The sequence below is a fragment of the Musca autumnalis genome, unplaced genomic scaffold (genome assembly GCF_047663935.1).
Source record: "Musca autumnalis isolate F117 unplaced genomic scaffold, ASM4766393v1 scaffold_1, whole genome shotgun sequence".
Classification (NCBI taxonomy): domain Eukaryota; kingdom Metazoa; phylum Arthropoda; class Insecta; order Diptera; family Muscidae; genus Musca; species Musca autumnalis.
Window position 1 is genome coordinate 79,843,802 of NW_027411644.1, and position 25,513 is coordinate 79,869,314.

At 36.2% G+C, this 25,513-nt stretch overlaps 1 protein-coding gene across 13 annotated transcripts in view; it reads left to right on the top strand.

The window, feature by feature from the left end:
- The window catches only part of unc79 (UNC-79 domain-containing protein), a 72,302-nt gene that overhangs the window by 22,491 nt on the left and 24,298 nt on the right, over positions 1–25,513 (top strand). For 3 of the 13 annotated variants that reach the window (XM_073982484.1, XM_073982520.1, XM_073982526.1), the window contains exons 8-16: positions 822–1,630; positions 1,691–2,240; positions 2,297–2,568; positions 5,817–5,918; positions 5,978–6,122; positions 7,075–7,131; positions 10,858–10,937; positions 11,912–11,974; positions 20,389–20,497. In XM_073982484.1, coding sequence (XP_073838585.1) covers positions 822–1,630; positions 1,691–2,240; positions 2,297–2,568; positions 5,817–5,918; positions 5,978–6,122; positions 7,075–7,131; positions 10,858–10,937; positions 11,912–11,974; positions 20,389–20,497 — 2,187 coding nt within the window. The remainder of the gene's footprint in view (positions 1–821; positions 1,631–1,690; positions 2,241–2,296; positions 2,569–5,816; positions 5,919–5,977; positions 6,123–7,074; positions 7,132–10,857; positions 10,938–11,911; positions 11,975–20,388; positions 20,498–25,513) is intronic. The other 10 variants (XM_073982535.1, XM_073982491.1, XM_073982540.1 and 7 more) reach the window with 5 other exon arrangements.

The window sequence follows — 25,513 nt, forward strand, 5'->3', positions numbered from 1 at the left end:
GTACTTTATAAGGGGCCTTATATGGGGGCTATACCAAGACGTGGACCTATATAACCCAACTTTGGTAGGAATGTTATTTGACCTCTGAAGACACAAAATACCAAATTACAACCAATTCTGTGGTCAAATGGGTCTAATACATTCAAAATATATTAAAATGACGCGTACTTTATATGGGGCATTATATGGGGGCTATACCAAAACGTGGACCTATATAACCCAACTTTGGTAGGAATATTTTTTGGCCTCTGGAGACACATAGTACCAAATTACAATCAATTCGGTGGTAAAATGGGCCAAATATCTTAAAAATTCCTTAAAACGACGGCGCGTCACGCGTCATTTTGTATGGGGGCTATACGAAAGCGTGGACCTACATAGCCCGTTTTCAATACCAAAAGTCCTACGTAAATATAACATATTTTCCCAAAATTTCATCAACCTACGTCAATCCGTTCGGACGCTAGAGTGATTTCCACAGACGGACAGACGGACGGACATGGCTATATCGATGTAGAATTGCACGCTGATCAAGAATATATATACTTTGTGGGGTCTACAATGATTATTTCGAGTAGTTACAAACGTAGTGACAAACTTAATATACCCCCATCCTATGGTGGAGGGTATAAAAATTATCGATAGTGAAAAATTATCGATATTGAAATTTTATATTATTGATATGACATTTTTCTATAGAAAAATTATAGGTAGGGACATTTTTCTATAGAAAAGTTGTCAATAGTGAGATTTTTTATAGAAAATGTGTCAGTAGTGTGATTTTTCTATTTTAATGAATTCCTTTGCTTCATTACTTCCAGATGATCTTGTTCCCTTCGTGTGCCAGCGAGAACATTGCCCGAATGCTGGAAACGCCGAAGCGGCCAAGGTATGTTTCGATCACAGCATCAGCATTACTTATGCTCCCGATTGTCCACCACCCTTGTATCTGTGTATTGAATGTGCCAATGAAATACATCGTGAACATGCCAATCTGGAATTCGGCGATATCCTGCACCCGATGCAACAAGTTTCAATGGTGTGCGAAAATAAAAATTGCCGTTCAACAGAAAAGTCGGCCTTTTCCATTTGCTTCTCAACGGAATGTGCCAGCTACAATGGTAATCATCCGATACGTTATTGTTCTCAGTGTCACAGTAATCGTCACAACTCTCGGCGTGGTGGAGATCATGTGGTACATCGTAGTTTACCACCCGCCTGGCAAATGGATCCGGAAATGCAAATGCATATGGTGGAATGTGTGGTGAGTCTGTTGCGTGAAGCTAAACCGGTGAACTTTGAACCGGGCAAAGAGAGTTCGGATTCAAAGAAAAATGGTTCAGGTGGTGTTGGTGGAGCTGGTGGGGGAAATGGTTCTATGCCAGATGCTATATCACCTGAGGAGCGACAAATGTTGGGACGTTACGGTATATGGTTATTGGTTGGCCGCTGTACACCCACAGCAGATACGCCGGTCGAGATATTGGGAAGAATTTTAAGTATGCTCTTCCACTGGTTCCATGTTACGGCATACTCCTATGATGCCGGGCAGATAGAGAGCACTATTGAAAAGCTGAAAACTGAGCATGTGGTGGATTGGCTTAAGGAAATCTGTCGTATTCACTACAATGTAAGTAAATCCCTAAGAATATTCAAAATAAACTCCCAATCAATTACCTTCCTTCCTCAGGTTTTCACCTCCTGTCTCTTGCCCCACCCCCCGGAATATGCCCGAGTTGGTGGTCACTGGGAAACCCTGGCATCCAGAACTTCACACCTCAAAGAGGGTCTACAACGTCTAATCTGTTTGGTGCCCTATGAGGTTATTACATCGGAGATATGGGATTATGTTATGCCCCATTGGATGGAAGCCATAACCAATGATGTGGCGGAAAAGGAACTCAACGAATTGAAAATTGTTCTCAGCAAAATTCTAGATCCTGAGATGTCACCGCTGGGTTTTGATGCAAAAACCATGTACAATTTTGTGGCAATACGTTTTGAAAAGACCACAGCTAAGGTCCAGCAGCAGGCTTTGCGATGGCTTCAAATCCTCTCCAAATTGGGTATTCTCATTCCTTTGGTCCAGCTTTTTGCAATGTTCGGTGATGGTGTACGCATTATGAAATACGGAGTACAACATGAGCTAATGCGTGAGAAGGACGGAGGCATTTGTCGTTCAGGTGTCAAGGCCATACCAAGGGAACCAAAGCATGATCCTCCACGAAGGAGTTCGATATGTAAGTGAAGACTTCTCATGATATGGCAAATGATGACGAACTTTTTTCATTCTTAGCCCCAGTTGTGGAGGATGATTCGGGAAATACTTCAGCCATATCGGATGATGAGGCCCCCACCAATCGTCACACGGAATTCTCAACTGATTCTGAACATAATTTGACATGCTGTATCTTAATGCTGGACATACTCTTAAAACAAATGGAACTGCAGGATATTGAACAACATTTGGGTATCCATACCTCCGTGTGTGAAAATGTCTCCAGATTACTGAAATGCATGGTAACTGCAGCCCGGGTCGGGCTTAGCAGTCATGTGTGCTCATTGAAGGTAAGTGGGGTCGATTGTGAAATTGTTCTATGGAAAAATTATCGGTGGTGAGATTTTTCTATAGAAAAATTGTCGAGAGTGAGATTTTTCTATAGAAATATTGTCGATTGTGAGATTTTTCTATAGAAAAATGGTCGATAGTGAGATTTTTCTATAGAAAAATTATCGATAGTATGATTTTTTTATTAGGACCATTATCGGTACTGAGATTTCTCTTTAGAAAAATTGTCAATAGTGACATTTTTCTATAGATAAATCACCGATAGGGAAGTTATTTTATAGAATAATTATCGATAGTGAAAAAGTACAAAAACGACAATTTTTTATAGAAAAAAAAAATGAATTATTGAGAAAAATTGTCGATAGTGAGATTTTTCTATAGAAAAATTGTTGATTGTGAGATTTTTCTATAGAAAAAATGTTGATAGTGTTATGTTTCTATAGAAATATCATCGATAGTAAGATTTTTTTTAATAGGAAAATTATCGATAGTGAGATTTTTCTATAGGAAAATTATTGATAGTGAGATTTTTCTGTAGATACTCGTAAATCACCTAAAAGAAAATTTTTTATAGAAAAATGATCGATAGTGAAAAATTTCACAAACGACAATTTTTTATAGAAAAAAAATTATTGAGAATTTTTCTATAGAAAAATTGTCGTTAGTGAGATTTTTCTTTAGAACAATTGTCGATAGTGAGATTCTTCTCTAGATAAATGTCGATAGTGACATTTTTCTATAGAAAAATTGTCGATAGTGAAATTTTTCTATAGAAAAATTGTCGATAGTGAAATTTTTCTATAGAAAAATTGTCGATAGTGAAATTTTTCTATAGAAAAATTGTCGATAGTGAGATTTTTATATAGAAAAATTGTCGATAGTGAGATTTTTATATTGAAAAATTGTCGATAGTGAGTTTTCTATAGAAAAATTGTCGATAGTGGGATTTTTCTATAGAAATATTGTCGATAGTAAGATTTTTTTAATAGGAAAATTATCGATAGTGAGATTTTTCTATAGGAAAATTATTGATAGTGAGATTTTTCTGTAGATACTCGTAAATCACCTAAAAGAAAATTTTTTATAGAAAAATTATCGATAGTGAAAAATTTCACAACCGACAATTTTTTATAGAAAAAAAAATTATTGAGAATTTTCCTGTAGAAAAATTGTCGTTAGTGAGATTTTTCTTTAGAACAATTGTCGATAGTGAGATTCTTCTCTAGATAAATGTCGATAGTGACATTTTTCTATAGAAAAATTGTCGATAGTGAAATTTTTCTATAGAAAAATTGTCGATAGTGAAATTTTTCTATAGAAAAATTGTCGATAGTGAGATTTTTGTATAGAACAATTTTCGATAGTGAGATTTTTATATAGAAAAATTGTCGATAGTGAGATTTTTATATTGAGAAATTGTCGGTAGTGGGATTTTTCTATAGAAAAATTGTCGATAGTGGGATTTTTCTATAGAAATATTGTCGATAGTGAGATTTTTCTATAGAAAATTGTCGATAGTGAGACGTTTCTTTAGAAAAATTATCGATAGTAAGATTTTTTTTATTAGGAACATTATCGATACTGAAATTTTTGTTTAGAAATATTATTGATTGTGAAATTTTTCTATAGATAAATCACCGAGAGAAACATGTTTGTATTGAAAAATTATCGATAGTGAAAAATTTTACAAACGACAATTTTTTAGACAATATGAATTATTGAGAAATTTTCTATAGAAAAATTGTCGTAAGTGAGATTTTTCTAAAGAAAAATTGTCGATAGTGAGATTTTTCTATAGAAAAAATGTCGATAGTGAGATTTTTCTATAGAAAAATTGTCGATCGTGAGATTTTTCTATAGAAAAATTGTCGATAGTGGGATTTTTCTATAGAAATATTGTCGATAGTGAGATTTTTCTATAGAAAATTGTCGATAGTGAGACGTTTCTTTAGAAAAATTATCGATAGTAAGATTTTTTTTATTAGGAACATTATCGATACTGAAATTTTTGTTTAGAAATATTATTGATTGTGAGATTTTTCTATAGATAAATCACCGAGAGAGACATTTTTGTATAGAAAAATTATCGATAGTGAAAAATTTTACAAACGACAATTTTTTTAGACAAAATGAATTACTGAGAAATTTTCTATAGGAAAATTATCGATAGTGAGATTTTTCTATAGAAAAATTGTCGATAAAGAGATTTTTCTATAGAAAAAATGTCGATAGTGAGATTTTTCTATAGAAAAATTGTCGATCGTGAGATTTTTCTGTAGAAAAATTGTCGATAGTGAGATTTTTCTGTAGAAAAATTGTCGATAGTGAGATTTTTCTATAGAAAATATTCGATATTGTGATTTTTCTATAGAACAATTGTCGATAGTAAGATTTTTCTTTAGAAAAATTGTCGAGTGAGATTTTTCTATAGAAAAAATGTTGATAGTGAGATGTTTCTATAGAAATATCATCGATAGTAAGATTTTTTTAATAGGAAAATTATCGATAGTGAGATTTTTCTATATGAAAATTATTGATAGTTAGATTTTTCTGTAGATAAATCAGAAAAATTTTTATAAAAAAATTATCGATAGTGAAAAATTTTACAAACGACAATTTTTTTATAGAAAAAATTAATTATTGAGAATTTTTCTATAGAAAAATTGTTGTTAGTGAGATTTTTCTATAGAACAATTGTCGATAGTGAGATTTTTCTCTAGAAAATGGTCGATAGTGAGATTTTTCTATAGAAAAATTGTCGATGGTGAGATGTTTCTATAGGAAAATTATTGATAGTGAGATTTTTCTGTAGATAAATCACCTATAAGAAACTTTTTATATAAAAATTATCGGTAGTGAAAAATGTCACAAACGACAACTTTTATAGAAAAAAATTAATTATTGAGAATTTTTCTATAGAAAAATTTGTCAAAAATGAGATGTTTCTATAAAAATTTTATCGGTAGTGAGATTTTTCTATTGAAAATTTCCGATGGCAAGATTTTTCTCTAGAAAAATTGTCGATTGTAAGATTTGTTGTTCGATTTGATGTTCGATAGTGAGATATTTCTTAAGACAAATTGTCGATAGTTAAATTTTTCTATAGAAACATTATCGATAGTGCGATTTTTTTCTATAGAAAAACTATCGATAGTACGAATTTTCTATAGAAAAACTATCAATAGTTGGATTTTTCTGCTGAAGATTATCTATAATTAAAACAAATGATAATTTTATATCTTTTCAGGTGGCTGAATGTGCATACTGCGAGGCTTCAATTATGTGGCATCAATTATCAACGAAACTTGTACAATTTATGGCTCCCCTAAATCCGCTAAGGCCACCTGATGTAGGTCACAGTAAAAAATATTTCACCCTTAATAAGTCTCACACTTTTCCCCTTCAAAGGTACCCATTGAAGAAATTATCGAAGAAGAGAAATCCTCACGTAAAAGTCCACCTGAGAGCGATAAGGATAAGACCCGTGATCGTGATGTATCTCTCTCAATGGCACCGCTGCCCATACCATTGGGTCCACTTGGAGGATTTTCAGGTGATTAATTTGATTTTATTTAACAGTGTATGTTTGAAACCTCTAGAAGCAATCCTTTGACTACCCGAACCTCTTAATAATTCCCCATATATAGGATTGGTAAAGTCTTGAGTAAAAAAAGTCAACCCCTCCCCCCATGATCCCATGTCCACAGAAAGTATTAAAACCTCCCGTATTTAAACAATGTCCTCCTGCATAATGTAAATTTAACCTTAAAAATGTATAACTAAAACTCTCTCGCTCTCTGTGTCTTTGTGTGCTTAGAAAGCCAGAGTGAGTTTTGTAATTTTTTGTAATTCAATCAAATTAATTGCTACTACTATAACTACTACTTTAAACTCTCTGCCTCCATCTCTCTCACTTAGTGAAATGCCAAAATGAGAGAGAGCAACAACAACAAAATATCACTTTAGCAACCAAACTCTTAGTTTTGTGATTCTGTTTTCTTTTCTGTGCACTTTGAAAGCAAAAAAACAAGAACAATATTTACATAACAGACATAAAATTGAGATAATGAAGATGATGATGATAAACTGAGAAAGATAATCCACTCACTCTATAAAAAATATTTAGACCTAATGCCTAATGTTTGTCTCTAATGATTGGCTTTAAGTAAAATTCTCCTTCCCATCTTCTCTGCTCTGACTAAGATCATTTCCAAGGCAATCTTTATCAACGATTCTAAATAAACGTATCACTGTCCAAACCATTCACACTCTTTCTCTCACACTCCTTCAATCACTACCTATTTATAAGTTTTTGTTTAACTTTCTGTACATATTTCCCTCTCTCTGTCTCTTTCTCTCACTCTATGTCTATCTCTGCGCTCTAACAAACTTTATACAATTTTTGCATACTTAAAAACTATATGACTCTCACTACTCTCTTTTGCTACAACAACAATAACAAAAAATCATAACCACGATATGATGTCCTCACGATCACACTCAAGACCTTTTTAAGCTCGATCCAATCATTTCAGACGATGGGAAAATAATTATTATGGCAGGTGATGCATCTATGCTCTTTATACTCTACTCTGTCTCTCTCTCTCTAATACTCCCAAACAAAAACCAAAGAAAGCCATAATCTTGTGTTCTCTCTTTTTAATACAGTTCTGTTCAAAGTCATTTTTCTTTAAATAACAAATTATTAACTTTCTCTCTCTACTCTGTCGCTTTGTTATTGAGTGAAATGCCGCCCTTAGTTCTGTTATGTTCTCACACCCACCCACTCAACCACACCAATTTACACTGTACAACACACACCACACGGAGGAGACAAATTCTTGGCCCACCTTCTCCCTATTTCACAAAGTTACACCACAATCTCAAACAACAATATTACACACAATGGATACACAGTTTTCTTTTCGAAATTGCCTAGAAATTTGTAGCGAAATTTATTTTCTCAGAATTTGAGTTTCGATTAGATGATATCTCCTTTCCAAAATTAGTTTATTACAATATTAATTGGAGGTGTATATCAGACATATTGAAAACGTAACGGAAGTGTGTTGGCCCAGAAAGCAAAATAAGAATAAATAGAAATTCATTTTTTTTTTTAAATATCGATAGTGGAAAATTTATCGATAGGGAAATTTTTTCAATGGAAAATTTATCGATAGTGATATTTTCCAATGGAAAATTTATCGATAGTGAACTTTTCCATAGAAAATTTATCGAAAGTGAAATTTTTCTATAGAAAATTTATCGATAGTGAAATGTTTCTATTGAAAATTTATCGATAGTTAAATGTATGTGTCTATTGAAAATTTTTGATGGTGAAATTTTTCTATAGAAAATTTGTTGATAGCGTGATTTTTCTATAGAAAATTTATCGATAGTGACAAAATGTACCGCTAGTAAAATTGAAAAATGATCAACAGTGAGTTTCGTCTATAGAAAAATTATCAATTCTACAGAACATTCACCGATAGTGAGTTTTTCTATAGAAAAAATTTCGATAATGGGTTTTATCGATAGTAATTTTTTTACAGAAGATTTATCAATAGTGAGAATTTCTATAGAACATATATCGATAGTGCAATTTATAGAAAATGTACCGCCTGTGAAATTTTTCTATATAAAAATGATCGACAGTGAGATTCGTCTATAGAAAAATTGTCAATACTATAGAACATTTATTGATAGTAAGATTTTTCTGCAGAAAAATTGTCGATAGTGATATGTTTCTATAAAAACTCGTCTATAGTGAGATTTTTCAATAGAAAAATTATCGATAGTGGAATATTTCTATAGAAAAAATTATCAATAGTGGAATTTTTCTATAGAAAAATTATCGATAGTGAGATTTTTCTGTAGAAAAACTGACGAAAGCGAGATTTTTTTAAAAACGTCGATAGAGTTGAGTTATCGATAGTGAGATTTTTCTACAGAAAAATTATCGAAAATTTCCTATAGACAAACTATGGATAGTGAGAGTTTTCTATAGAAAAATTATCGATAGTGAGATTTTTCTATAGAAAAATTGTCGATAGTGAGATTTTTTCTATGGAAAAATTGTGGAGAGTGAAATTTTGTCTATAGAAAAATTATCGATAGTGAGATTTTTCTATAGAAAAAATATCTATAGTGAAATTTTTCTATAGAAAAATTATCGATAGTGAGATTTTTCCAAAAAAAAAAAATATCTATAGTGAGATTTTTCTATAGAAAAATTATCGATAGTTTTCTATAGAAAAGTTTTTGATAGTGAGATTTTTCTATAGAGAAATTATCGATAGTGAGATTTTTCTATAGAAAAATTATCGATAGTGAGATTTTTCTAAAAAAAAAATTATCGATAGTGAGGTTTTTCTATAGAAAAATTACCAATAGTGAGATTTTGTGGTAGAAAAATTATCGATTTTGAGATTTTTTATAGAAAAATTATCGATAGTGAGATTTCTTTACAAAAATTATCGATAGTGAGATTTTTCTATATAAAATACAGATATTTAGAATTTTCTATAGAAAAATTATCTATAAAAAATATAGATATAGAAAAATAGATTTGTCTGAATAAAAGTTATCGACAGTCATTTTTGTATATAGTAGAATTATCGATATTAAAATGTTTCAATGAAAAATTTATCGATAGTGAAATTTTTTATGGAAAATGCATCGATAACGATATTTTTATATAGAAAAATTATCGATAGTGATATTTTCCTATAGAAAAATTATCGATAGTAATATTTTTCTATACAAAAATGATCGAAAGTGAGATTTTCTTTAAAAAAACTATCGATAGTAAGATTTTTCTATACAAAAATTATCGATAGTGTGATTTTTATATAGAAAAATTATCGACAAGTGAGATTATCAATTCTATAGAACATTTAACGATAGTGAGATTTTTCTAAAGAAAAAATGTCGATAGTAGAAGTTTTCTTTAAAAAAACTGTCGATGGTAAGATTTTTGCAGTGAGATTTCATCAAATGTGAAATTTTGCTCCAAAAAATTATCGATAGTGAAATTTGTCTATAGAAAAAATTTCGATAATGGGAGTTTTCTATAGAAACATTGTCGGTAGTGAAATGTTTCTATAGAAAAATGATCGATAGTGAATTTTCTCTATAGAAAAATTACCGATAGCGAACTCTTCCTATAGAAAAATTATCGATAGTGATATTTTTCAATAGAAAAATTGTCGATAGTGAGATTTTTCTATAGAAAAATTGTCGATAGTGAGATTTTTCTATAGAAAAATTGTCGATAGTAAAGGTTTCCTATAGAAAATTTGTCGATAGTGATATTTTTTATAGAAAAATTAACGATAGTGTTAAGTTTCTATAGAAAAATTATCGATAGTGATATTTTTCTATAGAAAAATTCCCGATAGTGATATTTGGATTTAGCAAAACTCTCAATGAAAAATTGTCGATAGTGAGATTTTTCTATAGAAAATTTGTCGATAGTGATATTTTTCCATAGAATAATTATCGATAGTGATTTTTTCTATCGAAAAATGATAGTTCTTTTTGTGTAGAAAAAATATCGATAGTGATATTTTTCCATAGAAAATTATCGATAGTGATTTTTTTCTATAGAAAAATTATAGATAGTTCTTGTTGTACAGAAAAATTCCCGATAGTGATATTTATCTTCAGAAAAACTATCGATGATATTTTTCTTTTTTTCCTATATAAAAATATTGACAGCGAAATTTTTCTGTAAAAATTAACGATAGCGATTTTTCCTATAGAAAAACTATCGATTGTGAAATTCTCCTGTAGAAAAATTTTCGAAAGTGTAATTTTCCTATAGAAAAATTATCGATAGTGACATTTCCCTATAGGAAAATTATCGGTAGTGATATTTTTCTATAGATAGGACCATGACAGCGATCATTTGCTTTCACACTATACCTATGTAGGTCATGTTCCAGTTTACATATTTCTGATATACACCAAAGCAAACTTTGCTAGAATCTTAAAATGAAAAGTGCATGTTTTAGCCTTAGCAACTTGAACTGGAATTCTATTTTTTTTTTCATTTCTTTCTATTTCCTAGTAGCTGAAACAAATTTAGAAATAAAAAATAACAAATCTTTTAGATTTCCTGCATGATTTTCAAATTCCAAAAACAAAATAACCTGTTAAATTGAACCTGAAAAGCAAATATGTAATTAAAAAATTGAGTTGAATATTTTTGTTTGCCATAACATTCTTTGTCCTTTGTAATCAGCATTAACTAATATATCTTCAATATATATAAAACACTTGTTCAGGTCCTGTACCAGTAGCGGTACCACAACCCGAACCGCATTCAGTTGGAGGAGTTCTTGTACACATGCCGCATGTGTGTTCGGTAAGTCATGCAATACTCAAATATCGAATAGATTCTGTTAAGAAGTGAAAATCAATATCCGAATTTTTGTTACCTTGTGTTCGAAGTTAAATATCGAACGGATGGATATTTGTTCAGTTCAGTTATTTACAACAACAAAATCAAAACAATTGTTTAATTTAAATTACATTTTCAACAGGAATGAGTAATTTTGATACACATTAAATATTTTGGTTAACATTACAAACTAGAAATACATTCCACGTAAAAAATATACAACAAAAAAGGTTAAGTTATAAATTATACAAAGTTCATTAGTATTAATTATTAATTTCAATTTTTTATAAGTTTATTTTGTAAAACAAAAAAGAATTTATTAAGGCAGCAAGGTCAATAAAAAAATACTTCATGGCCCAATAAACAAAGTCCCCCAACAAGAGCCGTTGCAAGGTGTATTTAAAAGGTTATGTAAAGTGTATAACAAAATTAAGAAAATCCTTCAAGCTGTAAAAATGTTTGTTTACGTCACCTTATTATTTCATCATGATCCGATGTCTATAGGGGTGTGACACAGCTTATGATTGTAAATGTCAAAATACACTATTGTGATTGATTTAAAGTACAAAATTTCATTTGATGGAGGAACTTGTATATTGCGCCACGACATTATATTGGCTAGAATCATTACCAACATTACAAGGATTTGAAAAAATTTCATATTTTTCGAATACCAAATGTAAATGTCTGTTCCAGAACCTGCAAGAATCTACAACAGTTTACTGCGATAACAATTTTTCCTCTGTTATCGAAAAAAATAATAAAAAATAGTAGATTCTTGTCGTTCTGGAACACACCATAATTAATCAATGCAGTGGTGGAAATGATGTTGCCAAACGCCAACATTTTATTGACCATCTTGCAGCCTAAACAAATTTGGAAACACCCCAAAACCAAATATGCTCAAAATTTGTGTCATCTTTTCATTTTAATTATAGAAGAACGATAATGGCCATTCGGTTGATAGTATTGAATTGAGAAAAGTTCACGCTACAGACGAGGTACTTTGTGCATTTTGAATCACAAACAAAAAAATACTAAAAAAAATCAAAATCAATATTTGTTGTACAATTTTTCCTTTTAGTTTTTCTTATTAAGAAATTCGGAAAAAAATTTTTGAATACCGATTGGTTTTTTTAATACAAAATTTCAAATTTTTGATGTTTTATAGTTTAGTTCTTTTTCAATAAGTTTTTATTATTTATATAATACCCTCGACAGATGGCAGCGTTAATTTACAGACGACAGTTTCTGCGTTTACGAAACAGCTGATTGCTGGTAAACAACTGTTTTGTTGTTGTTTGCCGTGCAATTTGTTGTTTTCCCTTGTGTCTCAGAGCATGAATATACTCTCTCTCTCTCTCTCTTTTCTACATGAATATGATTCCATTTTACGGTATTGCCATATTGAAATACCTAAATTCAGTATAAATTCAGTTTAATTTTGTGCATTAAGAATGTTGATAATGAACGAATTAATTTTAATTAAGGCAATTAGTGCAAATTAACGCTGCCGTCTATCTAGGGTATAAGTCTGTTATTGGATGTAGAACGAAACGGAGTTTAATTACACTAGGCCTGTTCGATAACTTCGCAAGTAAAAAGTATTTGCAAGTTCTTGCAACTACTTCTCATTTCTCTTTCACTGAACAAGTTTGTTATCGAACAGCATTTTGTAAAAGTTTGTACAAATTTGTGCAAACTTTTGGGTTATCGAACAGAACTAATTTTTGCTTACGATGGACTAATAATAAAGAATTTGAGAGTGGAAAGTGTGAAGTGTGAAGAGAGCAAGCCATTCATATCATACTTAAACCTTATTTACACTGCCAACTAAAATGTTTTTTTTTTATTAAATGAAATCTTAATCTAAATCTTTGGCGTTCGACATTCTGGAGCAGGCTTTAAGTGTTTATACAAAAAAAAAATATTACTATATGTTCAGTGTATATATAAATGTACAAAGTATTATTTATATATTTTTTTTAGAATTTTCATTTGTTGTTTTTTATGTGAGTCTAATTTTAAAATATTGATGTTAGATTTTTAGTTATCAGACATCGTTTTATGGACTTGTAGTTTCTATGATTCAAAGAGGAAGAGGAAAAAATTCTAAATATCACCTAGCAAAAAAAATAATCATTCTAAGATTTGAATCCATGCCCTCGTCAACCACACAATGGCACCGTTGAGTGCCGCATTACAACAACCACATACAGAAAGTGTAAGTGATTCCAAGTTTTCTTTTGAAGTTTTCATGTGGTTGTTTCCTTCGGGTAACCTGTAACCCCTATTAGACGCGTCCCCAGGTGGCGGAGAGGGAAATGCTTCCCAGATATGGGTTGTAAACCGGGATCTATAATTCTAAGAGAAACAACGTCTCTCTAGTTCGAATGCTTCGTATGCACTGTTTTATTTAATCTAAAACTATTCTTAAGAACTAAATACAAAAATACGGATTAACCTATCTTAGACCAAGCATGGTCACATTTGGCACGGCGGTGCCGATGATTTTCGGCAATTTACACGCACACGACCCGAATGCACAGAAAGAGCGTACAAAGGAGAACAAATGTTTTGATTTGTTATTGTTTTACAGCTTGCGTGAATGCAAACTTACTAACACACTGTTATAAGTGGCCAATATTTTGAATACATACACATTTTCTCCGTTCTCTTTTTGGTCATGCCTGTCTTAGACCAATTGGCTTTCTTTACAACAGCGTAGTTGATATCTACCATGTGCTATTTGCCTTCTGCGCAAAATTTCTCATCTGTCGTCTTGATGAACTCGCTGCTATTTACGCTAATTTAGTTGCCCAAATACTCACTTTCCTCGCTAGCACTATTCTCCTCCTCCAAAGATTTAACCTTCATCGATGCCTCCTCATTAACGACAAGCTTTCTAACCAATTCATCTCACTCCGTTTTAGCTGTACTACGCGTTCCCTCTGTCTTTCTGTCCTCAATGCCTGGGCTTCGCTTTCTGTCTCTAGGTTAGCCGCTATTAATTCTTCCTTGGCTGACCTAGCTTCTTCAACTGCACACAGAGCATTATTGAGCTTTTCCTGCAAAGTCTTTGCAAGGTTGACTACATCGTTTTTCTTAGTTTGGCAGGCGGTCATAGCAACTTCCATTGCCATGATTTCCCTTTTCATCATCTTCATAGCCTCTACCGCAGCCTTGCGTTGCATCCGCTTGTTGTCCAAGTCTTTCTGCAGGCCACGGACTTCCATTTTGGCCTCTTCATCTCGAATGTGTAGGTCTCTAATCAACTCACACTAAGCACTCACTCTGGCATCAAGGCTTGCTTTTTAGCCTCTTCAGCTTTCTTCAAGTCAATTTCAAAAATTTTGTTCCTGACTTTCAATTTTCGTTCTATATACTCCGATATGTCGATATTTATGCGCAGGAGTTCTATTTCTTCCTCCAATGACAGGGGCCTAACGGGCATCATCATTACTGGTACCACTTCCTCTTTCTTGGTGAACAATTGGAGGATTTTCTGGTTTACCATTTCATTCTTTGCTGCAAGTGAGTGCTTTAAATCGATGTTTGAGAGCTCACATTATCATGGCGCACAATGAATCGTCTTCTCGTGTTCGTTTTTCGAATTTCTCCGGAGACTTTAGACAAACAAATTGTAGTGTACCACTCAGAATCAACCATCAGTTTTGGTCACTTTGCCGAAGAAACAGCGACCATTTGCTTCTTCCAAGAAGATTTGGCTCGCCTTCGAAGACGCACACGGTCGATTGCTGTTTTGTTAAGGGCTCATGTGCATAGATCCAAAATTCGTCGTCTGTGGCGATCTTATAAACGTAGTTTAAAGCACAGCGATCGTATTTATTCACAATTTCTTTGCACCAATCGACAAGAGCCTTTTTTAAGCAATTTTCAAATTAAGCTAGATCTAACAAGAAAATCCCATTTTTGCGGCCAGGTATTCATGCAATATCATATGTTAGTTGGTGAAAGAAATGCCGAAATACGCCTCTATCTCACCGTATAAAACATGGCGATCTTGCATTTTCCGTTCACGCACAGCATAATTTTTTCTAGCACAACGGCCGTTTTTGGACTAGCCTCACCACCTTCGCTTTTTAGCCAGTATCGGTCTCGATTGAATTCATTAAACCAGTTTTTCATAGTGCCCTGGGATGGTCCTTTATCGACTTACAAAGATTTAAATTGATCGATGCACTCTTGCCGTTATTCCATTTTTTTTTTTTTGCAAAGTGATTTTTTAAGTCACTGTAAACAACACAACACATGATCGTATGTCAAACTGTCCTGAGTACGTTTAGGCTAAAAACTGTGAAACTAGATCCCCTCGTACTATAATAATCTCGGTCGGCTAGTACATCTTGACATCTACGACGTCAACGCATATTGGTCCATAAATATTTCGAAAAATTGTTCTCTCAACCAAACCGAGTTCTCTCATCTGTTTTCGCAAGTGCCCATGATTCGGATCCATACATAAGTGCGGGTAGTATAAGTATCTGGTAGAGTGTAATATTTGTTTGGCGAGATGTGGTTATGCTTTTAAACTGTTTACTTAACTCAGACATGGCTTGGTCTAATTGGACTGTAGAAGGCGGCCTTATAGTCGACGAACAGGTGGTAGGTGTCGATCTGTCTTTCGTATGTAGTACGCTATCTGTATCAGTTAACAGATTTCCTTCATCTTTCTTTTTTCTCCTGAAAATACCCTTATCCTGTATGCCTCGTTCATTTCCTCAGTAGCCCTACGACATACCTGATCGAAGTAAGTGGGTTTAGGACATTATCAGGACAAGGAGTGCCGTATTCCATCATGTGGGTAAGTTAAGCGGAGTAAGCTTGTGCTGTTTGTTGTGTTTGCAGCTTCTCGACATCCAGCTTCCGTCCTGTATTAGATCGTACATTTGCCGCAACATTGAGTCGAGTGCGTACCTTGACCGCTACAAGAAAATGGAACGAATTGATGTTCACTCGATCAGCCCCATCCGTTGATTGTATATACACACAATCTAGTTCAATATAATTTATATAGTTCAGCTCTTTCAGCGGGTTCTCTCGTACCGGATTGACCCGGAACCACACAACATCAGCGTTCCGGCCAGCGGCTGCCACCTCAGTGTACATTTGTTTGTATTTGCTTTGTTTTTCTGAGTTTGGAGCAGCTTATCCCGGAATGCCTGCTCCGGATTCTTTTGGTCCGTGCCTGGACAGAAGAAAATCCAGGACTAATATGTTTGTGCTCGGTTTGTCACATCCGCATCTTCACCCATATAGAAGCTTCGGTGAGAGGTGAGATGCAATAGATGTCAGGGGTGGGTGCATCTAAGGGGTTGCTCTGGACTTGTCCACGCGAGGGACTACGACAGGGTCTATGTTGCTGCATACTGAGCGCACGCAGCCCCCAGTGAGTCCTCGTCAGATTACGAAACTCCCCCGCAGTCCCCTCAACAGAAACCGCGTGCTCAGCATTTAACACCAGCGGCTGTTGTTCCAATACAGAAAATGCATCCTTTTTGCAATTTAATTACAATGGACTCCGAGGTATGATCGATGAAATAGTGGAATTTATGAATCGGAAGAAGATCATGGTCGCGGCGGTGCAGGAAACCAAGCTGAACGACAACTACAGCTTAGAGAATTGTGATGGTTAAAACGTAATAAGGTAGGATCGCAACAGAAGTGGAGGTGGGGGATTAGCTTTCCTTTTGCACCAGTTTGTTCAATACAGACCTATCTCGCTTGGTTGACAGCTCTACCTTTTGCTTGGCCAATAAGGACGCCCCTACCAGAATTAGAGGAGAGTGTCACAGTTCGCCAAACATAACCATCGTGTCACCCGGTCTGAAAAATGATGTTACCTGGCCATCTGTCATTTCCCTTGGATCATACCATCTCCCAATAATTGTCTCCATTAGCGATTAGCGATTTCATCACCTCTTAACGCCGCACATTCGTGAATCATAAGAAAGCTGATTGGCCGGGTTTCAGAGAATTCACCAATCGACGCTTCAGAGAACTGCCCAATCCTTCTGATGTTCGGGTAGCGGAAAGACGTTCCGAGACATCATCACAGATGCAGCCGCTCGCCATATACCTTCTGGTCGAATACCTGAAGTAAGACCAAACTTCCCAGCAGAGGCGACGGGATTAGCAAATGAGAGTGATGATGAGCTTCGTCGAGCCAACCCTAATGACCCCAGTGTCAGGGAGCTGACACTGAAAGTTAACAGGCTGGTCGGCAAGCATAAGCGGAACAAGTGGTTAAATCATCTGAAGAGTTGCAACATTTGAGCCGGAATAAGTGAATTGTGGGCAACGGTTAAGTCACTCTCGAACCCCGGAAGGAGGGAAGATGGGACCTCAGTCACGTTTGGCGACGTTACGTTGACTGACCCGAAGATGTGTGTAAGTTATTTCAATCGACAGCTTGTCGAGCACCCCGTGAGTGAATGGGCGAAGAGAAGAGTACTACGTCACATCAGATCTCTTCCTGCCGAGGATGAACCACTACAGTTTGCAATGGATGATGTTCCGAATGTCATCAGAAACGCTAAGTCATCCAAAGAGTTGGGCCCTGATGGAATCTCTATGGTAATGCTGAAGCAGCTGGATGAGCCGGGAGTAACTCACTAAAGTTATCAACCTGACGCTAGCCACTCTAATTGTTTCCGATGTCTGCAAAATGGTCAGAGTGATCCCACTACTGAAGCCAGGCAGTGATGCCAGCAAAAGTAAATCGTACAGACCGATTTCGCTTTTGTCGCCTGTAGCAAAGACCCTTGAGGCCTTAGTCCTCCCCAGTGCACCAAGCAGCACAGCACGACAACAGCGCTGCACGCCATCTCCACACATATTTGTCGAGGACTCAACCAGAGACCGCCGTGTGACATAACAGTAATGGGGACGCTTACTTATCAAAAGCCTTTGATACTGTCAGGCAGTCTACGCTATTTGAGGACATAGAGCAGACAACCCAAACTTGAAACGTTGGATAATCAACTATATGCGTGGACGCCAGTCGTACGTGGAATTGAGGAACAAGAAGTCCAAACGCCGTAGAGTGAAACAGGGAGTTTCCCAAGGTGGGGTGATATCTCCGGAACTGTTTAACCTCTACGTCTCCTGTATTCCACCCCCTCCAGACGGCATCGAGATCGTAACGTATGCGGATGATTATACGATCTTCGCGTCAGGTACCTACGCTGATGACATCTGCGAGAGTCTGAACTCCTATTTAACCGATTTTACCACCTTTTCCATGCGAGGAATATGCAGATATCCCCCACTAAATCTACGGCCACTCTGTTTACCACATGGACGGCGTAGTATAAAAAAGGGTTAAATGTCGTGGTCGATGGTAGCAGAAACCACAAACTGCCGCAAAATTCTAGGGATCACATTTGACACTTCGTTCACGTCGTAAGCGCATGCCGCAGCTATCTGCGATAAACTGAAATGTAGGAACAAGGTCCTCAAGTCCCTAGCCGCTAGCACTTGGGGCGCAGATAAAGAAACCTTCTTGACCACGTATAAAGCGATATGTCGGTCTGTGGTAAGCTATGCGGCGCCAGTGTGGTCCCCGAATATATGTGATACGCATAGGAAAAAGATTCAAGCTTGTCAGAACAGCAGCACCCTCAAGTCTTTAGTGGGACATCTACTTCCCAAAGGTTTTCTTCCGAAGTCGGACAGTATTTGATCCGATTTCGACCCGACATTTTGTTCCGAAATTTTGTCAACTTATGTACAGAAAAGTCTGGGAAAAGTCTGTAAATATGCGAATTAAGATATTTTGCGGGAAATTCTTATTATTGCAGCCATTTTGGACGTTCTGCTCACCTTCACAAAAGGTTGTTAGAGTTTGGATCGTATGTTCACCCCAGGGATGGAAAACCCGGTACAGCAGTACGTACTTCTTCATTAGTAAAATAACAATGTACCCTTGTGGTTGACTAAGTCAGTGTTGAAGAAAAGTCTGTACATAAGATCGGAAAATCAGATATGGGGGAATGTGAATTCTAATTCTAATAATAAGGTGGTCTCTATGCTAATAATTTAAAAAAAAAACTCAAGTCCACTCTGTAGACACCGTCTAGATTGCAAAAAAATGTTATCCCAGGAATGGGGTGATATTTCATTTTGAAAATGCACCACATATTCTGAAATCCATTTGAGCGCCAACGTAAAATTGGGGGCATAAACTGAATATGTTTTGGGGACTAATAGTACGTTTACATATAACCGGATTTAATAAACCCACTGCCACAAGCAAGCCATAATATAAACAGGGTATACTCTCCTAACCAAAAAAACCAAAATAAAAAATACACAAAATATGAGGGTAGTTTGGTATCATTTTCTTTTGATGCACCGTCTGTACATCCGTTTTGAAATTCTGGCTTTGTTGTTTGATTTCCTAATAGGAGAATTTCAGTTAGGGCACCCACAGGTCCCTTCAATTCCTCATTTGTCTGGAGAACACCGCGGTAGCCCTGATAAATGTATTTTTTATTTATTTAAATGTATTTTGGGTAGACTGCAAAGACCTAAATTGCAAAAAGAAAGAATGATGATGTGTTTAATTAAAATTATATGAGCTTATACTTAACTTTAGATTATAGTTAAGATCTTTTTACAGTATAGAATAAGCATAGCATCGCATAGATGAAACATATGTACGAGGAATTAGTTTTTATTATTTAAAAAATATACTTCATTTACTTGGTCTTAATTTTACTTTACTTTCTTATTTTTAACCTTGATTTTTTATTTGTCTCAAAGTATCTTGTATGTGTGTGTGAATATAACAAATTATTACTACAAAGCAAAAATAACAAAAAGAATAAATGTTTTAAAAACAAAACAAATTTTGTAAATAAATTTCAGCAGAAAAATAATACTACCAAATTTTTAATTCAATTCTCTAATTTTTTCTCAATTTTTTAAAGAACATATTTATTTGGTTTATTTTTAATAATTTCTTTCGGTGTATTTGTTTTTATTAATTAGCATGAAATAAAATATTAATTATGTACAGCACCAAAAACTATGCCAAACACCTGAGCACTTACTATTTTTTTAAGAGTTTACTACACCACATCAAGAAAAAATACTCGACCTCCTAAAAGTATGCACCACTGAATTAGAAAAAAAGTTACAAATGAACATCAATTTTTTCACTCAAAGAAAAATTTTGTAACGAAAGTCATTTTTATATTTGTACATATACTACATACATATGTATGTACAAATGTTGTACATTCTTGTAAATATGTATATATCCATTGATGTATAAAAATTGTAAATATTATCTGTGTAAATTAAAGTGTTTTTTGAAGGTTTTTTTTTCGTGTGAAGTCTAATATTTTGAAATTGTTTGTTATTGTTGTTTTTTCAATTCGCAAATTAGATAATGACCGCAACTGTAGAAACAGTATCGGAACAATTGGATTTAGCATCAATATTGCCACCAGATAGAGCTATAGCCAGATCTATTACGCTATCGGATGCAGATGTTGGTAAGTAGACAATAATTGCATTACTGCACACATGAATAAATCCCTTAACTATCCTAAACTAAAGCGGACTATTATATGTCGGAGCACACCCCTCTTTGCACTACCACTATCGGTATATCTATCCATTCTGGGTCTATCACTGTCATTATTCGATCCCTGATTTTAGAGCGATTTAATAGTTTTTTCACCTTTGCGTCACGTCAAGAGTTAATCACGCGTGTTTGCTGGTCTCTTCACCTTTGATGATGTCCCTATAAGTTCTAGGGACAGCTCAAGGAAGCGGTGATCGGTAAATTTTTGGAAACCTTGCCGATAAATTTTTTCATTGTTTAGAAAATTACATTAGTCTGTCTGTTGATGTAGACGATGATAGGAAGGTGGTCTGAACCAAAAGAAATGTGGGTTAACATGATGCCTGACGAGCTGTGATAATATCAATTTTCCGTCGTAGGGGATTGTTCGTTCACCGTGCTAAAAGCGGAGCTATCAATTTGTACGTACAGAGCTGTAAGTTCGTTTTCCTGCTTCTCCAGTTCTAGGAATGCCGCTGCTTCGATGGGATGTAACCTAAACTCAAATCTACTGGAGTTAGTTGAGTAGGTTTGGTTTGTTTATGGCATTTGCGACTGCATCTGTGTGAATGCTATTTAAACCTGCTTGATAGGCTTGTTGATCTAGTGGTTCTCTCTTATAATAGTCGACCTCTCTTTCTTGATCATGAATATCCCTCTGACATGCGTGGGTGGGGGTCCTTTCCACCATATGGCGATTAGGAAGCATGCCATTGTGTTGCTGTACCGAAATAATCTTTGTCTCCTCATGTAGATGGTCCACTGAAGGCATGAGAAGGCACCCTGTTGCAGTTCTCAGGACGCATTCTGACAGGTTTGAATATTTTTTCCATCGCCTTGCACTTATATTCGAAGATCACACTGGTTCCGCATAGCTCACCACAGACAGACCTGTCGCGCTATATGTGGTCAAGAAGGTATCTTTGTCTACAGCCCACGTGCTGCCGGCTAGGGACTAGAGGAACTTGTTCCTACATCTCTGCTTGTCCAGCTTAAAGTGAATATAATATCGAATTCTGTTACCATGGACCATGATATTCAACTCAGTGCTCATCTCAGCAGCCCATGTGGTGAACAGGGTGGCCGTAGAAAAAAAAGGTGGTAAGATCAGTCAAATAGGGGTTCAGCCTATCACAAATGACATTAGGGATGGTTCCCATCTCCAAGATCGTACAATCATCCGCATTCGTTACGATCTCAATGCCGTCTGGAAGGGTGGAATACAGCAGGGGTACAGGTTAAACAGTTCCGAAATTATCTCCCCACCTTGACGAACTCCCTGTTTAAACTTCTTATTCCTGAAATCCATGTTCGACTGGCGTCCACACATATTATTGATTATCAAACGTTTCAAACCTGGCCGGAGGGTGGTCTGCGCAATGTTCTCAAACAGCGTTGAGTGCTTGACAGATTCAAAGGCTTTGGATAAGTCGAGCGCCATAATTACTGTTCTACCGCACTACTTGATCTGGTTGAATCCTCGGCTAATATGTGTGGAAATGTGATGTGCTGCTTACGGAGCCCATACTGATGATAAGTAACTAGATAGCTATTTCTGACGCTGGGGAGGAGTAAAGCCTCAAGAGTTTTTGCTACGGTGGTACTTGATCCTAGGCATGAATTCAAGGTGGTACTCTTCTCTTCGCTCTGTCACTCCAGAGGTGCTCGGCAAACTGTCGATTAAAATAACTTGCTCACCTCTTCGGATCAGTCAGCGTAACGTCGCCAAACGTGACTGAGGTCCTATATTGTTTCTTTCCAAGGTGCAAGAGTGTCAATAGAAGAACTCAAGGGGTTCTTCTTCTGTCTATAGAAAACCTCACAAGGTATTCTTCTGTCTATAGAAAGCCGCAAGACCTTTTCTGTTTATATAAGACCTCAGGAGTTCTTCTTCTGTTCATAGAAGATCTTAAGGGGTCTTCTTCTGCTTTTAGAAGACGTCAAGAAGTCTTCGTCTGTCTTCAAAATAGTTCTTCTGTCCATAGAAGACTTCAAGGGTCTTCTTTTGTCCATAGAGGAAGTTGAGATGACCACTTCTGTCGGTGGAAAACCTCACATAAATCTTCTTCTCTCTATAGAAGACCTCAAATAAACCTTCTTCTGTCTATAGAATCCCTCAAGGCGCCTTTTTCGGCCTTTAGAAGACGTCAGGATGTCTTCGTATGTCTTAAAATGACCTCAAGTGTTCTTCTGTCGATAGAAGACAGACAGAGGTCTTCTTCTGTTCATAGAGGAACTCGAAAGGTCAATTTCTGTCGGTAGAAAACATCAAGAGGAACTCTGCTACCTATAGAAGGCCTAAAGAGATCTTCTTCTGTATACAGGTGACCTCAAAGTGTCTTTTTCTACATTTAGATGACGTCAAGAAGTCTTTCTCTTCAAAAGACCTTAAGAGCTCTTCCGTCGGCAAAAGACCTCAAGAGGTCTTCTTCTGACCACAGAGGAACTCGAAAGGTCCACTCCTCAAGAGGAACCCTGCTATCTATAGACGACCTCAAGAAATCTTCTTCTGTCTATAGAAGATCTCAAGAGGTCTTCTTCTGTCTATAGAAGACCCCCAAGAGATCTCCTTCTGTCTTTAGAAGACCTCAAGAGATTTTCTTCTGTCCATAGAGGTCTTCTACTATCTATAGAAGAACTCAAGACGTCTTTTACTGCCTATAGAGGACCTCAGGAGGTCTTCCTTTGTATATAGAAGACCTCAAGATGTCTTCCTCTGTCCATACAATACCTCAAGATGTATTTTACTGTAAATAGAAGTCCTTGCGACGTCTTCTGATCCCAAGAGATCTTCTGCAGTATACATAAAACCCCAAGAGGTCCTCTACTGTCTACAGAAGACCTCAATATGTCTTCTACTGTCTATATAATGTCCCAAGAGGTTTTCTACTGTCTATAGAATTCCTCAAGAGGTCTTCTACTGTCTTTAGAAGGCCTCAAGAGGTATTCGACTGTCTTTAGAACGCCCCAAGAGGTCTTCTACTGTCTACAGAAGACTACATGAGGTCTTCTGCTGTCTATAGAAGACCTCAAGAGGCCATCCTCCCCCTATAGAAGAACTCAAGGGGTCTTTTTCTGACTATAAAAAACCTCAAAAGGCATTTTTCTGTCTATAGACTTCTTTTGTCCATATTAGACCTCAGTAGTTCTTCTTCTGTTCATAGAAGATCTCAAGGGGTATTCTTCTGTCTATAGAATATCTCAAGAGGTCTTCATCTGTCCCGAAAAAAACCTCAAGACCTCTTCTGCCCATAGAAAACCTCCAGTACTGCAACTCTTCAGATGATTTCGCCACTTATGCCGCTTATGCTCTCCGACAAACCTGTTAACTTCCAGCGCTGCTCCCTGACTCTGGGGTCACTGAGGTTGGCTCGACCGAGCTAATCACACTCATTTGCTAATACCGAGTATTAATACTTCGAGTATTCGACCAGCAGGTATATGGCGAGCGGCTGAAGGATGATGTCTCGGAACGTCCTTTTTGCTAGCCGAACATCAGAAGGGCTGGACAGATCTTTGAAGCGGTGATTAGTAAACCCTCTGAAATTAGCCTAATTAGCTTTCCCATTATTGATGAAAGTGCAGCGTTCCGAGGTGATGAAATCGGGCGTTCTGCTGATGGAGACAATTATGGGGAGATGGTCTGACCCAAGTTAAACGACGGGTTTCTAGGTGACGTTATTTGTCAGAATAGGTGACACGATGGGTTATGTCTGGCGAACTGTGCTAGTCTCTGCTTATTCTGGTAGGGACTTCCTCATTGAACGTGCAAAACGTTGAGCTATTAATCTGCTCAGCCAGCACTATACCTCGTTTCCGAAGTCCGAATGCCACAACTCATGATGAGTATTAAAGTCCCCCAAGACCAGACAATGATGACCTTCCAAAAGCGGGCTAATGTTGGGGCTATAACCTGAATACAGCTATTTATCGGCGGGATGTATACGTTGAGCAACTCTACGTCGGCAGTTCAACCCTTGACTGCTACCCCCAAACAGTCGATTTAAGGGTCATTGAGCCAGGCTCAATCGAGATAGATATTGAACAGATTGGTATAATAGGAAAGCTAATCCCCCACCTCCACTTCTGGTGCGATAATTCCTCAGTACGTTGTAACCATCACAAAGCTGTAAGCTAAAGTTGTAGTTGAGCTTGGTTTCCTGCACCGTTGCGACCATATTCTTCCGACTCATGAAATCCACTATTTCCTCGATTTTACCTCGGAGTCCACTGCAATTAAATTGCAAAAAGGATGCATGTCCAAGGATTGGAACGCGTACAGCAGCTGTTGGAGGTATCAGGAATTGTAATGACGACTACGACTCACTAGGGGCCGTGTTCACGCATCCATCACGGTGGTGGATGCGAATGTGACAAACTGAGCGCATCCATATTAGGTTAGATTGAGAAGAGGGGTGATTCTAGATCACATGTCCCTAAAAATAAAAGGGCATACACTTACCAGTAGAGGCCTGTTGTGCGCTCTAATTTTTATGTGTCCTGGAAGTTGTTGTTGTTTGTTTAAACATTTTTATTATTTTAGAAGTTCCGTCTCATTGATGTAGTCCCTCAAGTTTTTGAACCCGATGTCCTTGATATGGTCGAGTCCTGTAATTATGTCGTTTCCCATTAGTTGGGTTCTCAAGCTTGTGAAGGCCTGGCAGTGGCAGAGATAGTGTTCCAACGTTTCGTCGTCCTCGCCACATGCCCTGCATTCACTATTATCTGCACAGCCTATTCTGTGCAGATGTGCTTGTAGTCCTAGATGCCCTGTAAGGACACCAATCAGTCTGCTGATATCTTTTTACTCATCACTAGGAGGTCACTTGTTTTGTTCTGGTCTGGGTTTCCCCATAGGGTTGTTGTAGTTTTTTCCATTTTCCTGGTTATTCCATTGGGATATATGAGCATTCTTTGCCCAAGCTTTTAGTTCTATACGCACCGC